The sequence below is a fragment of the Arachis ipaensis genome, chromosome B07 (genome assembly GCF_000816755.2).
Source record: "Arachis ipaensis cultivar K30076 chromosome B07, Araip1.1, whole genome shotgun sequence".
NCBI classification, from domain to species: Eukaryota; Viridiplantae; Streptophyta; class Magnoliopsida; order Fabales; family Fabaceae; genus Arachis; species Arachis ipaensis.
Genome location: NC_029791.2, coordinates 115656772 through 115672662, shown reverse-complemented (window position 1 = coordinate 115672662; position 15891 = coordinate 115656772). Strand labels below are relative to the sequence as shown.

General features: G+C 35.5%; 1 protein-coding gene across 3 annotated transcripts; it reads right to left on the bottom strand.

Annotated features, from left to right (window-relative positions):
• Window positions 291–3908, bottom strand: LOC107605959 (WAT1-related protein At3g28050). 3 transcript variants are annotated; one of them, XM_016307915.2, is made up of 8 exons: window positions 3774–3908; window positions 3416–3680; window positions 3251–3313; window positions 2595–2708; window positions 1346–1580; window positions 1056–1214; window positions 819–970; window positions 291–719 (listed from the first exon to the last, which is right to left on the bottom strand). In XM_016307915.2, the coding sequence occupies exons 2-8, from the start codon at window positions 3589–3591 to the stop codon at window positions 581–583; spliced, it is 1038 nt and encodes a 345-aa protein (XP_016163401.1). In that variant the 5' UTR covers window positions 3592–3680; window positions 3774–3908; the 3' UTR covers window positions 291–580. The 3 variants fall into 3 exon arrangements, with proteins under 3 accessions (XP_016163401.1, XP_016163402.1, XP_016163400.1); XM_016307916.2 differs by having other exon boundaries at window positions 2595–2719; window positions 3416–3880; XM_016307914.2 differs by having other exon boundaries at window positions 3416–3880.

Sequence of the window (15891 nt, the reverse complement as noted above, 5' to 3'; positions counted from 1 at the left end):
ATATAAATTAGCTAAATTCTTATTACAATACCAGTTTGCTAATTGTATTTTTAGATTTTAGTTACTTCAATATTGAATATGTAAATGTATAATAAAATTTCTTAGCTAAATTTGGATATATACTCTCTCATTTTGGACCAAAATTAATTGAACATTGAAAGAAAGCTAGCTAATTCCAAGTGCCTAGAATATGATAGTCTGCTTCTAACATGGGAATTTCTTGCTTCATAAAAACAACAAAATAATACTAATAAAATTAGAAACTAAAATTAAAAAAAAAAAGGTGTGAAGAGTACACAAATTTTGATATGTATAGAGAACTTTCAAAGACTTCCCCATTTATCCAGTATTATTTATACATACATGGATTAACATACCCCCCTTATTTAAAGCCAATGGTACAAATATCCGACATAAATACTACCATAATAATTTTCTTCCAATATTTTGTAACAGAATTTGTCACAGATTTAAAGGGTTATGGCAGTATGATAGCCACTTGCTGTGACTAAAAAAAATAGAAAATGCCTGATTTGGTGGCAGAATTGTAGCATCCTTTAGAATGAACCAACCAACACATTTATATCTCTTCAGTGTTGTTTTCTTTCAAAAGAGGGATTTGTTTCCCCCTTGATTCCAAGCTAACTTGTTCAACATCTCTGGCTTTTCCCCACAGTACAGAATAAAACCCAACAACAATCACAGTAGCACCAACCAAACTGCATGGATAAAACACAGCAAATGAAATTGTGCTACATGAAACAAATCTTATCATTACTATGACCAAACACAGTCTACAAGAGAAACACAAAATGTACCTTCCAAGATAGAATGCATCGCCGAGGAAAACAACGCCTATGACCACCGATATGATGATTCCTACAGGCTTGAACATGCAAACAAAAACAGGTCCTGTCTGGTGTAAACACCAAGTAGCAACACCAACTTGAAAGACAGAACCAAAGACTGCCTGAAAATGTTTACACAGATGAAGCTTGAATTATAGGTGAATAGCTGTTACTAGTTGTGCTTCGATTCATTATTATTTTGATTACCGAGTATAGAACTGTGAGCAATCTTTGCATCGGTTCCAAGCTCCAAGCATCGATGTCTCTTTCCACAACCAAACAGGTCACAGCAGATTGAATGGCCACAAAGAAGCAATAAAAGAATACAACAATGAACTCTGCTGGATATTTCTTAAGAACATAAGCCTGAAAACATCCAGTTATGGTTAATCAGTTAAAGTAATTTTTCAAGAAAAGTTAAGTTCCTTGTATTTTTTTACACCAAGCAAGTTGAAATTGCATATTGTACAAGCCATATTACAAGCTGGTAACTTCACCTGTACGATTAAAAATGCCGAAGCCATCACACAATCCAGTGCAAGAAATAATCCTCCGAGTATCCAGTTGGGATCTTGTGACGAAAGTGGCTGCAGAGATGAGTTAGCAGGTGATAGTCCCATCAGAATTGCAGGGCCCTTGTACAAAGTGGCAATGAATGCACCAGCAATTGATACTATTGTTCCCAATGATTTAGCTACACTGCTAGAGTTTCTCCAATCAAATTGTTCCAACCTGAAACCAGCGAGATGGATAAGCTACACAGAGTATGTAGCAGTGAACTATAGTCCCCAAGTGCATATTTAGTTTGAGCCTTCTATATATAATTGAAAGAAGGATAGACACACCCAGAAGCAATAGAAAATTTTTCAAAACTTGGATGAGTTAGTTTATTAGCCTTTTTTTTTCTCATAAGAGTTTCTAAAGATTTTTCAATTGACCAATCAAACTAAGTTCACATAAGGTGATCTGGATATATGTTTATGCAAATGTTGAATCCAAATTCATATGTAGGGATCAGATGTCCTACTCCAAAATGGCATATTTGTATATTTGTTTTCCGGATACAACTTTAGAGGTTTTTTTTAGTAGTACAAGATTTATTGTTCAGGTGTTAACAGTCACTTATAATATGATCTAAGGAAAATCGGAAATAAGGACCACTTGCAGATGTTATATGCCATTTAAAGTGTACTAATTACATACACAAATGGACTTCAGGATACAAAAAGCTAATCCTGTAAATTGGCATGACTTGATTCAACAGAGTTATTTAAAGGAACAATTTATTCATAAATGCAACTACTAAACAGATGGGGAGAAATCTAGTAAGATGATGAACTACTGCAACTCTGCAAGCCATCACTCAAGACATAATGTAATTTAAAATGAACCCTTACGTTGTGGAAATGAATCAAATGATTATAACAACAGAATATTTTTCACACTAGGTGGGGCCAACTATATGGATTTAACAATACCATTGTGTCTCATCTTAAGCCATGTTGATTGACAAGCTATTAAATTTTAAAAAACAGTTAATCCAACAAAACAATATTTCCATCTCCATTGATATTAGTTGAATGCTGTACATAATTACAACATCTTTGAAGTTACCACAGAAGAGATACTTTCTTTTTTTATTTTACCCCCACCACTATGTCAAAAATGAGTTAATGACAACATTGACCATAGATATAATTAATAAAAAGTGGCTATTAGCAACAAAGAGGAGATGAGATTATCAACCTGAAAAGAACGGCAAGTACAAAGGTAAAGCCAGGAACAAGGTTGAGCATTGCAGTGCTGAGTGTAGCTGAACTGTAGTTAATACCAGCATACCCAAAGGCCTGTGCCATAAAACTGAAGACAATCTAAAAAAAAAAAAAAAAAAAAAAAAAAAACAAATGACAAGTCTGCACAAAGGTATGTTGATTTTTGGTGTATATTGGCAATTTTATTGTGTTTTTATTGGCTGATGATTGTTTACTTTTTCAGGATGCAGAAAAAAGGATAGATATACTAGAAGGTGGGCTTGACTCCACATAAGCTTACTATTATTCTTTCCAAACGTAAGATCCTTTATTTGATAAAATTTTCTAAATCCTGATATAATTAATTACTATAGTTTTATTGAATAATATTTATTTTGTCCTTAGAATGCCGGATGTGAACTTGGCAAGTGAAAATGATAAAACGTTTCAAACACAGACAAATCAACGCAGTGTAAATAAGCCAAGTGATAACATGTAATTTTTGTTTCTATTGCCATTTTCTAATCCACACAATTAATTCCAAGTAGTCCAACAAAAAAAAATCGAACTTTTAGAACACAATTATTCTTCTTTGAACTTGATAGTGAACAATATGGATGATGGAGTATAATAAGGCAAAATTAAACTTGCCCGAGTAGTCCAAGGAAGAAGCATCCAATAATGGTGGAGAAGGTAATTGGAGGGCGGTTAAATCTTGCAAGAATGAGAATTCAGAAGCCAATTATTGGAAAGATTAATACATAGTGAAGTTCTTCAGCTGCAAAACAAGAAAGCAATTGCAATAGTATGTTTTACCTGTGGATGAAGAAGGAAGAAGGGAGAAGAATGAGGGAAGCAAGGGAATTGGAGTAAAAAATGAAGATGAAGCTGGACATTCCTTTTGCCATGACTTGCTTGCTGAGTATGATTAATCCAACTTGAGCAAGTTCGGCCATGATCATCCCCACAAATGGGAGTGTCAACTTCCCCATTTCTCACACAGACAAATACACAAACACCTTGAGTGCAGCTTTGTATGCTATCCTATTCTATTCCTATATGCTATCCTCCATTCTCCTAACTCCTCAAGCACACAAATAAAAACGTTAGCACATCCCAAAGATTATATACTATTTAGGATTCAATTACTTGCTTTTGCTGAGTCAAAGCATACTTTGGATTGTAGTAATAAACTTGTGTGAGAAAATAGTGGATGCTATTGGATGAAGCCGCTTTTCTTGCTCAAGTTCATTCTCTCTCGCCACTTTTCTTAGCCACCTATGACCTCACCATTCATGGGAATAGATATTCTCAATTTTTTTTTTAATAATTAAAAAAATAAAATGTAATATTTTACTATTAATTTTATAAATAAAATTAAGTAAAAATATAAAAAAATATTAAAATATTAAAAATTATATTTTATTTTTTTAATTATTAAAAAAATTTGAAAAAATCTATTTCTAACCATTAACCAATGACTAATGAAATAACAATATTCGTGAGTTTAATAGTTTATTGTTGTCTTGTGGAGACTAATTAAGATTTAAGAATACAGCAATTTAAAACTTGAAAAATGATTGGGAGTGATAACATTTTCTAATTATTCTTCTAATTTTTAAATAAAAAGTTTTTGAATTTTTTAGTTTTGATGTTTTTAGAAAGTGACATATATATTTAATTTTTACTCCTTTAAATATTTAGAATAATTAGAGAATAAATTAAAATTCTCAATGATTAATTTTAAAACTTTTTAACATAGAATAAATATTTAAATTGATTCTTTAAGTCTTAACACGTTTTATATTGGATATTTGATTTTTTATAATAAGATTTTCTGCAACTTAACTATCTTATTATTATCTTGTACACATAGTTTCTGAGTTGTTGCTAACCCTTAACTTGAAATCTATTAATTTTCTTTTGACTTTTGAATATAGTCAAATTTTGTGACTAATACAACTTTTAATAATATGTATATTTATCATTCATCAACATGCACAATCTTTTTCAACTTGTAAACAAATAAAAAATCATTTTAATTTTGTCATAATCTTCACCTCAAAATCAATTTTTGATAATAACTTTAAAAACCCTACCTAATTTTAGTTAATGTGAAACACTAAAGTTTTCAATAGTCTAAATCGATCAAGACTTCATGGATAATCAATCGATTTAATTAATGTTTGTAAATTCAAAAAGCCAATTTGATTTAGTAAAAATTTTGGAACTAATTTTACAATTTCCTCATTTTCAAAATGTCCATGCTCTTTTAATAAATAATATGGGTAAAGTACTAAATTGATCTCCTACATTTGGACGTAATCCTGTTTTGATCTTTAAGGTTTAAAGTATCCTATTTAAATCCAAAAAAAGTTTTATTTAGCTTCAATGTAGTCCTACTCTGAGGTCAAAGTTAAATAATTAACGGAATGTCCTACTTGACAGCAGTACAATAACAAGGTCGATAATTTAGAGAACAAGTACAAGTTCCAGAGGCATAAAATCAACAATAGATGCATTAATACATTTATTTATTATTCTCCTGACAATTTAAATGAAATATTTTCTATAGAACTAAGGAGAATGATAAATAAATATATTGATGCATCTATTGTTGATTTTGTACCTCTGAAACTTGTACTTGTTCTCTAAGTTATCGACCTTGTTCTTGCACTGCTGTCACGTAGCACATTCTGTTAATTATTTAGCTTTGACATCAAGGTGGGACTACATTGAAGCTAAATGATTTTTTTTTTTTTTTTTGGATTCAAATAAGACAGTTTAAACCTTAAGGGTCAAAATAGGATTACGTCCAAACGTAGGAGATCAATTTAGTACTTTACTCTAAATAATATTTTGTTCAAGTTTAATATATTTAACAAAATAGTAAACTGTAAGTGGTTGATTGGTTAGGAAATAGGCAAGAGGTGCACTAGAGTAGAAGTAGAACAATAAAATTGACACAAGAAAATTTGGGCTAAGAATTTGATTATGGAGTTAAGGGTGGTGTTTTAGTTAGAAATGGGTATAGCGAGTGTAATTACAATTTGGTGGATGTGTCAGATGCAAGATATAACACGCAGTGGGAGTATTACATGAAGCACGTGGGGGGCATGGAAGACATGTGGCGAAGCCTAGTTGGGTTGCCAAGCAGCACATAGGGCGTGCTGACACGTGGCGAAGCCTGGTTGGGTTGGCAAGCAGCACGTGGGGAGCGTGCTGAATCAGCACGCATGGGTGTGCTGACACGTGGCGAAGCCTGGTTGGTTGAATCTCCAGCACGTGGGGGCATGCTGAGTCAGCACGGGTAGGGCGTGTTGACACGTGGCTCACTCCGACTGGCTGATGAAGCAACACGTGGTGGGCGTGTTGAATGCTCCCCTCTATATAAGGCAAAACTCGATACCATTTTCATTGTGAAGAAGAGTGTTCTTTGAGTGTATTGGTAGTGTAACGAAGGGTACCGCAAACTTGGTAGTGTATCGCAACGGTGAGATAATACAGAATACTCATGAGGGAGTGAGGTTTGTGTGCCAGAATCCGTTTTCGTTTGTGGTTCCATGCACCATGACGTTAATGGAGCTTCAGAACGGTCTCTGTCAAAGCATGGAGAACGGTATGTTAAGGAGAGTGAGCATAATTTTATACCGGAATCCGGTTGTAGTTTTTGGTGGTCTAATACAGTTTGATATCATGCCGATCATTAACAAAGCGAGTATGCAGAATATGTTCCAAATTCACCGGCAGACTCAGATGCGACAGCTACAGATTGAGCTGTATGTTGACTTTAAAAACGTAGAGGCATATGCGATTCAAAATGATTTAGATATAGAGGATGATAGAGCTGCAGTGTACGAAGGAATGAATAGTGACAACGAAGAGGACTTCGAAGCCACTTATGAAGCCGGCAACGAAGACGAAGATGGTGATGTGGGAGTTGAGGCAGTAGCGGAGAATGTAGTGGTTCATCCCTCAGGTAGTCAACCAATGAATGTCACCTTTTATGTGTACGTTGGATCTTGACGCCATGCATGCACTGGACGTGGTGGTTGGACCCACTGTCATGACCCGAACTAAGCCATGACTGGCGCTCAAGGGACAAGTCCCTCAGCAAGCCAAACGACCAAATTTTTCAGGAAAAAAGATAAAATCTCCTCTGTTCCTAGGACCTTACCAACATAAATATTATCTTCCTGTTTCAATAATAAATATCCATTTCCAAAGACTACAACAACAACATATTCCAATCATATCCACAACCAAACATGTCCAAAATACGCATCATATATATTAAGTTGATAACTAGAGTATATAGTTAAATCCATAAGTCTTACATAACCAAATTATAATTACTATTTAAATAGTTCGAGATTCAAAATAACATAACCCACACGAGGATCCTGCCTGTGGCATATGGAGCATTGACAAACTCTAAATTTTTACATGAAGGTTACATTACATATCACATAGCCCTTGGAAAGAAGAAGGGTTCACTGAATGAATAAGATCTACTGTGGAGCGGATGGAATGGAATCTGGAATGACACCTGTATCTGAAAAATATGGGAATATGATAGGGTGAGTTTTGCAACTTAGTGAACAAACATTATATCTATAACCCATACGAGACAATACAATTTTACCATGAAAATTATGTTTCTTTCCAAAGATGAGAAATTCATATTAATTAATTATGCAAATAAATAGATAAATAATTAAGTGGAATGAACTAAAATGAGAATTCTCATTCCAGAAGTCAAATCAAATCAAATATTACACACTTAGGACGACTCCACATTTAAGGGTATCCCTTTTCTCTAGTGTACCCGTACGGTATAACAAATCCAACGTGTGGCCTACACGTTGGGCTAGCAATGCCCCTGCTAGCTGAGGTCTGAGTTAGATGCATCTAAGTTAACGTCATAACCGCCGTTAACTATGGTTTTCTAGTTAAAGTCTCCCAACCAATCCAAACCAAATCACTTATAACAAATCTGTAATACATATAACAGATTACTAAATTTCATAATAAATCAAATATATATAAGAATGCATACTAGAATTTAATTAAAGTTTCATAAAGTCAAGTAAGAAAATATATGCTTTATAAAATATATAAATATCGTCCCGTGTGTATTTATTTATTTATTTATTTTTATAAAATTATTAATTTTTCAAATCAATATTCATTCCAATGATTCAAAAATCACAACAATAAAATATTTTCAAATGTTAGAAATAACATTTCAATTTAAATATAATAATAATACACTTAAAAATAATTATAGACATAATATTCACTCACAACTTGATTCCAAGAAACCAGAAGCAGTTCTGAGCGCGTCAACGAGCTACCAAGTGATGTCCAATAACTCTACAACTCTAGAAATATGACAATAATGATATTTGTGAGCTATTAATGTTGTCAATTAACATAATCTTACTCATTTTGACAAAAACCCCAAATTCTCTAACCTAAAAATCCTAACTTCGGATTTTGCTATACTCACAAGTATAGAGATGACAAAAATTTGAGATATAGCTAATTATTGAGTCAAAGAGTTACCTTGAAGCATCAATAATAACCGGAACTCAAAAGTTGAATACTTTCCTCACTCATTAAGTTAAAACTCCATAATTTGGGGTTGTAATAAATAAAATTTGGATGAATGAAGTTAGAGTAGAAAAGAAGAAGGAAGTATGATGAAGAAAAGTGAGTTTGATGATAGTATATGATTGAAATAAGAAAATATAAGAAGATGGAAGAGATTAGGAAGATAGGAGGGATGAGGATGGAGAGAGATGAGATTGAGAAAGGGAGGGGGAAGGGCTTCGGGAGCCTTCCTGAAGGAAATAAGAGGAATTAATGGGGTCACATGCTTTTCAAGTGCCCCCTCCTCTTTTTTTTTTCTTTTCTCAGTTATAACATTCTCTCCCCTTTAAAAAATTCGGTCTCCGAATTTCAAACTCATATACTGTGATAAGTATGATATTTACCTTCAGATTCAAACAAATACAAATATTTATCGCGCATGGCATCCTCCACTTCCCAAGTTGCTTCTTCTTCTGAATGATTTTTTCAAATAACTTTCATCGATACTATCTCTATAGAACGTAGTTTCTTTACTTGGCGATCAACTATAGCCACTGGTTCTTCTTCAAATGATAAATCCTCCTTTAGCTCTATGGCTTGTGGTGCAAGCACATGAGATGGGTCAGGAAGGTATTTGCACAATATTGATATGTGAAAGACTGGATGAATCATAGACAACTCAAGCGGCAATGCCAAGCAGTAAGCAACTGCACCTATTCTGTCCAAAATCTCAAATGGACCAATGTAACATGGACTAAGCTTGCCTCTTTTTCCAAACCTCATCACTCCTTTCATAGGCGACACTCAAAGAAATACATGATCACTAACTGAAAACTCTAAGTTATGCCTTCTATTATCAACATAAGCCTTTTGTCTACTCTGAGCTGCTAATAAACATTCTCTTATTAAACGAACATTCTCAACTGCATCTTGTACCAAATTTGGCCCCAAAAGCTTAACCTCACCAACCTCAAACCACCCAATAGGCTACCTATGTCTTCTCCCATAAAGAGCCTCAAATGGTACCATTTGAATGCTGGCTTGATAATTATTATAATAAGAGAACTCGATCAAAGGTAGATAGTTGTCCAAATTTTTACCAAAATCTAGAACACAACATCTTAACATGTCTTCCAATGTTTGGATCATCCTCTCCGACTGTCCATCGGTTTGAGGGTGAAAAGCTGTACTAAGATCCAGACGAGTTCCTAATGCTCTCTGAAAGGATTTCCAAAAATGAGAGGTGAACCGAGGTCCACGATCTGAAATAATGGACACTGGAATTCCATGTAGTTTAACTATTTTATCAACATAAAGTTGACCATACCGAGCTGCACTAAAAGTTATTTTCAAAGGAAGAAAGTGGGCTGACTTCGTCATTCTATCCAGAATTATCCAAATTGAATTAAAACCTTTAAAGCTATGAGATAAACCAGTTACAAAATCCATCGTAATCCTTTCCCACTTCCATTCAGGTATCCCAATTTGTTGCAATAACCTAGCAGGTCTTTGATGTTCAGCTTTAACTTGTTGGCAAGTTAAGCAATGAGAAACAAAAACTCCTATGTCTTTCTTCATGCCTTCCCACCAAAACAATTGTTTCAGATCTTGATACATCTTATTGGAGCCTGGATGAATTGTGTACTTAGAATTATGAGCATCCTCCAAAATCGCTTTCTTCAAGTCGTGGTTATCTGGCACACATAAGCGTTGCCCACATCGCAAAACACCTTGATCAAGAGAAAATTATGAGTTCTTCCCATTGCGAACATCTTCCATAAGCTTTCTTAATTTTGAGTCACTGCTTTGTGCAACCTTGATTTGTTCTATCCGGGAAGATTGAGCTCGGACATGTGCTAAGAAAACTCCTGATTTTCCAAGGTCAAATTGGATTCCACCAGCCTCCAATTGATGGACTTCTTCAATAATTGGTCTCCTTACAAGAGGGATATGGGCCAAGCTACCCATAGATTTTCTACTAAGGGCATTCGCCACAACATTTGTCTTTCTAGGATGATACAAAATGGTACAATCGTAATCCTTTAGCAACTCCATCCATCTCTGTTGCCTCAAATTTAAATCCTTCTGCTGAAATATATACTTCAAACTCTTGTGATCCGTATAGATCTCACAGGTCTCACCATAAAGGTAGTGTCTCCAAATCTTCAAAGCAAAAATGACTGCTGCCATTTCCAAATAATGAGTTGGATAATTCTGTTCATGCTTCTTGAGTTGTCGCGAGGCATAGGCAATAACTTGGCCATGTTACATTAATACACAACCAAGTCCTATCCGAGATGCATCACAAAAGACTGAGAATCCTCCAGATCAGGAAGGTAAAACAAGAACAGGTGCTGAGGTTAGACAAGCCTTAAGCGCCTGGAAACTTTCCTCACAAACTTCTGACTATTGAAACTTTACATTCTTTTGAGTTAACTTGGTTAATGGTGCAGACATTCTCAAGAAGTCCTTGATGAATCACCGATAGCCAGCCAACCCTAGAAAGCTACGAATTTCCGTCACTGTAGTAGGCCTTGGCCACTTTTGAACGGCTTTAACCTTCTTTGGATCCACCATGATTCTATCTTTTGATACAACATGCCCAAAAAATGTCAGTTGATCAAGTTAAAACTCACATTTAGAAAATTTAGCATAAAGTTTGTGATCTCTTAAGGTTTACAACACAATCCTCAAATGATACTCATGCTCCGTGGCACTTTTCGAATATACCAAGATATCATTGATGAAGACAATAACAAAATAATCTAAGAAAGGTTTGAAGACTCGATTAATCAAGTCTATAAAAGCTGCTGGCACATTCGTCAGACCAAAAGACATTACTAAGAACTCATAGTGTCCATAACGAGTACGAAAGGCAGTTTTTGGAATGTCTCCCTCTTTTATCTTCAATTGATTGTACCCTGAACGCAGGTCAATCTTAGAGAAACAAGTAGCTCCTTGAAGTTGATCAAACAAATCATCAATGCTTGGTAATGGATACTTGTTACGAATAGTTATCTTATTGAGCTGACGATAGTCCACACATAATCGCATCGTTCCATCCTTCTTATTTACGAATAGAACAGGAGCACCCTACGGAGAAGTGCTAGGACGGATGAATCCTTTCTCCAGCATGTCCTCCAATTGAACCTTTAATTCTCGTAACTCAGTTAGAGCCATACGATAGGGAGGAATGGACACAGGATAAAATCTCGGGACCAATTCTATGGAAAATTCAACTTCGCGGTTAGGTGGCATCCTTGGTAACTCATCTAGGAACGCATCAGGAAATTCTCTAACTATGGGAACCTGATCAAGACTAGGCACTTCAGCATCAATACCTCTAACAACTGCCAGAAATCTTTGGTTTTTCTTATCCATCAATTGCATAGCACTCATAGATGAGATGATGCTAGCTAAAGTGGGACAATCGTCACCCTTAAAATAAAAGGTGAGATACCCGAAATGTCAAACTTCATAGTTTTGGAGTAACAACCCACATCAGCATGACAAGTTGCTAACCAATCCATACCTAAGATAACATCAATATCTTTCATTGGTTCTAGAAGAATTAAGTCAGCTAAGGTATCAATCGTATTAATTTTAACAACACAAGATTAAAACATGACTTTGAACCATCGTGGAGACTCCAAGTGGAGTGCCAACATAAAATGAGTGGGATAACAGTTCAGGTTGTTTATCGAAACGAGATACAAGATGTGGAGATACATATGAATAATGAGAATCCGTATCAAATAACACTCGAGCATCTAAAGAACAAACTTGTAAAGTACCTGCCACCACAGCATTAGAAGCTTGAGCAACTTGACGTGTTAAAGCGTACACACGTGGCTGACCTCTTCCTCTCTGGCTTCCTCCTCTATTATAAGTCTGACCCCTTCCACCTGCTCCCCTGCCACTAAGACCAGAAGAATTGCCAATAGACATAGGTGAAGATGATGGCATTGGTGTTGTAGAACGTGCAATACTTGGAGCAAAGCCTCCTCTAGGATTTGGACAATCTCTTCTAAGATGACCAGATTGACCACAACCAAAACATGCTCTAGTAGCCTTAAAAAACATATACTGGAATGGTAAATCCCACACTGCTGGCAGTAAGATTTAGTTGGTATTGTCTGATTAGAACCCTGTGCACTAGATTTAGAGGTGCCTCCAACAAAAGGTCTCGGACTTGAAACACTCATGGGAACAGATCCAGAAGAAGTAACCCCACCGAAAGATGTTTGAGGACAAGTTTGATAATCCGAATAACCTTGCTGATTAGTCTGACCATGATGAGATTGAAATCCTCCTAAACTAGATCCACCAGAAAATTGTCCCTTCACTTTGGTCTTCTTACCCACATCCTTATAAGCATTTCTCTCTACTATCCCAACTTCAATTCCATAAGCAGAGTTTAGGACGTCCTTAAAAGACATGCGTCCGACTTCAGGCATAAGAGTAGTGAACATAGGTTCTGCCAATCCACGAACGAACCGACGAACTTTCATTTCTTTTGAGTTCACCAAGTACGGAGCACTCTTAGAAAGTCTAGCAAACTCCTTAGCATACTCAGTCATTGTCATATTCTTTTGCCTTAATCTTTCAAAGGCAATTGCATCTTCTACTTGCTTGTTAGTTGGATAAAATCGAGCAAAAAACTCTTCAGTGAACTCTTCTCAAGAAGGAGGAGGTAATCCAGCTGCTTCTTTGCTCTCAAGAAGAGACTCATACCAGTATCTTGCTGAACCATGCAAGTTGTAGGATACTAACTCAACATCCCATTCCTTGGTGCACTTGAGAGCCCGAATAGCTTTCTTTGTATCCTCTAGATATTGTTGTGGATCTTCATCCAATGAATCTCCATTGAAAGTGGACGAATTCAACTTCAAATACTTCTCAATTAGAGGCTCTTGATCCCCAAACAATTGATGAACTCTATAAGGCTGAGGATTTGGCACATTAGTAAGTCCTGATTCGCTCCTATTTTGATTTGTTAGGATCTGTAATACTGCATTAAGACTTTGATTCATTCCCCTCAGTTCAGCTGCCAAGTCTGCTTGACCCACTCCTACTGCGGGATTTTCTTGAACTCCCTTGTGGGGTATCCCTTCTCCGAGCCTATCAGCTATTCTTTGGCTCCTTGGTCTTTGTCGAAGCACTCCAAGTGGTGGAGAAACTACCCTATTGGATTCAGCAGTATCAGGAGCATTAACAGCTCCACCACGTCTTTTCTTAGGAGGCATCTTCCTCCTATTGAGTCAATAAAGCGATCGGATCACCAATGAGATACGTATATGGGGTTCAAAGACAATAGGACAAACAGAAAGAATTATGAGACCAAAATATTGAGGATAACTTCCTATAGGCCTCTAATAACATCACACCTTGTGAAAATGGGCCGACTTCAATTTTCACAATTGTGATCTTACTACAGAATACTTGCTCCATATTACACAAGAAACCTAAGGCTCTGATGCCACTTTCTCATCACCCGAACTAAGGCATGACTGGCGCTCAAGGGACAAGTCCCTCAACAAGCCAAACGACCAAATTTTTTAGAAAAACAGACAGAATCTCCTCTGTTCCTAAGACCTTACCAACATAAATATTATCTTCATGTTTCAATAATAAATATCCATTTCCAAAGACAATAACAACAACATATTCTAATCATATCCACAACCAAACATATCCAAAATACGCATCATATATATTAAGTTGATAACTAGAGTATATAGTTAAATCCATAAGTCTTACATAACCAAATTATAATTACTATTTAAATAGTTCGAGATTCAAAATAACATAACCCACACGAGAATCCTGCTTGTGGCATATGGAGCATTGACAAACTCTAAGTTTTTACATGAAGGTTCTATTACATATCACATAGCCTTTGGAAAGAATATGGGCTCACCGAATGAATAAGATCTACTGTGGGCGGGTGGAATGGAACCTGGAATGACACCTGTATCTGAAAAACATGGGAATATGATAGGGTGAATTTTACAATTCAGTGAGCAAATATTATATCTATAACCCATACGAGACAATACAATTTTACCATGAAAATTATGTTTCTTTCCAAAGATGAGAAATTCATATTAGCTAATTATGCAAATAAATAGATAAATAATTAAGTGGAATGAACTGAAATGGAAGTTCTCATTCCATAAGTCAAATCAAATCAAATATTAAACACTTAGAGCGACTCCACATTTATGGGTATCCATTTCCTCAAGTGTGCCCGTACGGTATAACAGATCCAACGTGTAGTCTACACGTTGGGCTAGCAACGCCCCTGCTAGCTGAGGTCTGAGTTAGATGCATCTAAGTTAACGTCATAACTGCCGTTAACTATGGTTTTCTAGTCAGAGTCTCCCAACCAATTCAAACCAAATCACTTATAACAAATCTCTAATACTTATAACATATTACTAAAAATTTCATAATAAATCAAATATATATAAGAATGCATACTAGAATTTAATTAAAGTTTCATAAAGTCAAGTAAGAAAATATATGCTTTATAAAATATATAAATATCGTCCCGTGTGTATCTTTATAAAATTATGAGATTTATTTTATAAAATTATTCATTTTCCAAATCAATATTCATTCCAATGATTCAAAAATCACAACAATAAACTATTTTCAAATGTTAAAAATAATGTTTCAATTTAAATATTGATAATAATACATTTAAAAATCATTATAGACATAATATCCACTCACAACTTGATTCCAAAGAACCAGAAGTAACTCTGAGCGCGTCAATGAGCTGCCATGTGATGTCCAATAACTTTACAACTCTAGAAATATGACAATAATGATATTTGTGAGCTATTAATGTTGTCAATTAATATAATCTTACTCATTTTGACAAAAACCCCAAATTCTCTAACCTAAAAACCCTAATTTTGGATTTTGCTATACTCACAAGTATAGAGATGATAAAAATTTGAGATATAGCTAATTATTGAGTCAAAGAGTTATCTTGAAGTCTCAATAATAATCGAAACTCAAAAGTTGAATACTTTCCTCACTCATTAAGTTAGAACTCCATGATTTGGGGTTGTAATAAATGAAATTTGGATGAATAAAGTTAGAGTAGAAAAGAAGAAAGAAGTGTGATGAAGGAAAGTGAGTTTGATGATAGTATATGATTGAAATAAGAAAATATAAGAAGATGGAAGAGATTAAGAAGATAGGAGGAATGACGAAGGAGAGAGATGATATTGAGAAAGGGAGGGGGAAGGGCTTCGGGAGCCTTCCTGAAGGAAATAAGAGGAATTAATGAGGTCACGTGCTTTTCATATGCCCCTCCTTTTTTTTTTCTTTTCTCAGTTATAACACCCACTGTAGTGAGTGTGATGGCTACCATGACTGTAGTTTGGTGGCTGTGGTATATAATAAGAAAACGTCTCAAACACTGCATGCTGAGGTGGACCCTGAGGTGCAGGTGGCTGTGGTGCTGGTGGCTAATATGGATGCTGAGAAACGTGCTCCAACAATCTCAGCATATGTCCATACGAGCCCACGTACCAATCCCAGTACTCCACCGTCGGTATAAAGTCCCAGTTCGGAAGAGGGTGCAGATCCCGCCGCTGAGTGTTTCGCCTGTTGCCCCATTCCGGTATCCATACCCCAAGTAAAACTGTCTAGTCATAAAGTTGCACTCTGCGAAGAGTGAT

What these genes read in the sequence shown, in the direction of transcription:
- LOC107605959 (XM_016307915.2), bottom strand. Translation starts at nt 3,591, where the DNA reads ATGGGGAAGTTGACACTCCCATTTGTGGGGATGATCATGGCCGAACTT. An exon ending in CGGCATTTTTAATCGTACAG is followed by an intron (nt 1,215 to 1,345) that starts GTGAAGTTACCA and finishes GGATGTTTTCAG; the next exon opens with GCTTATGTTCTTAAGAAATA. An exon ending in GATGCATTCTATCTTGGAAG is followed by an intron (nt 720 to 818) that starts GTACATTTTGTG and finishes TTATCCATGCAG; the next exon opens with TTTGGTTGGTGCTACTGTGA.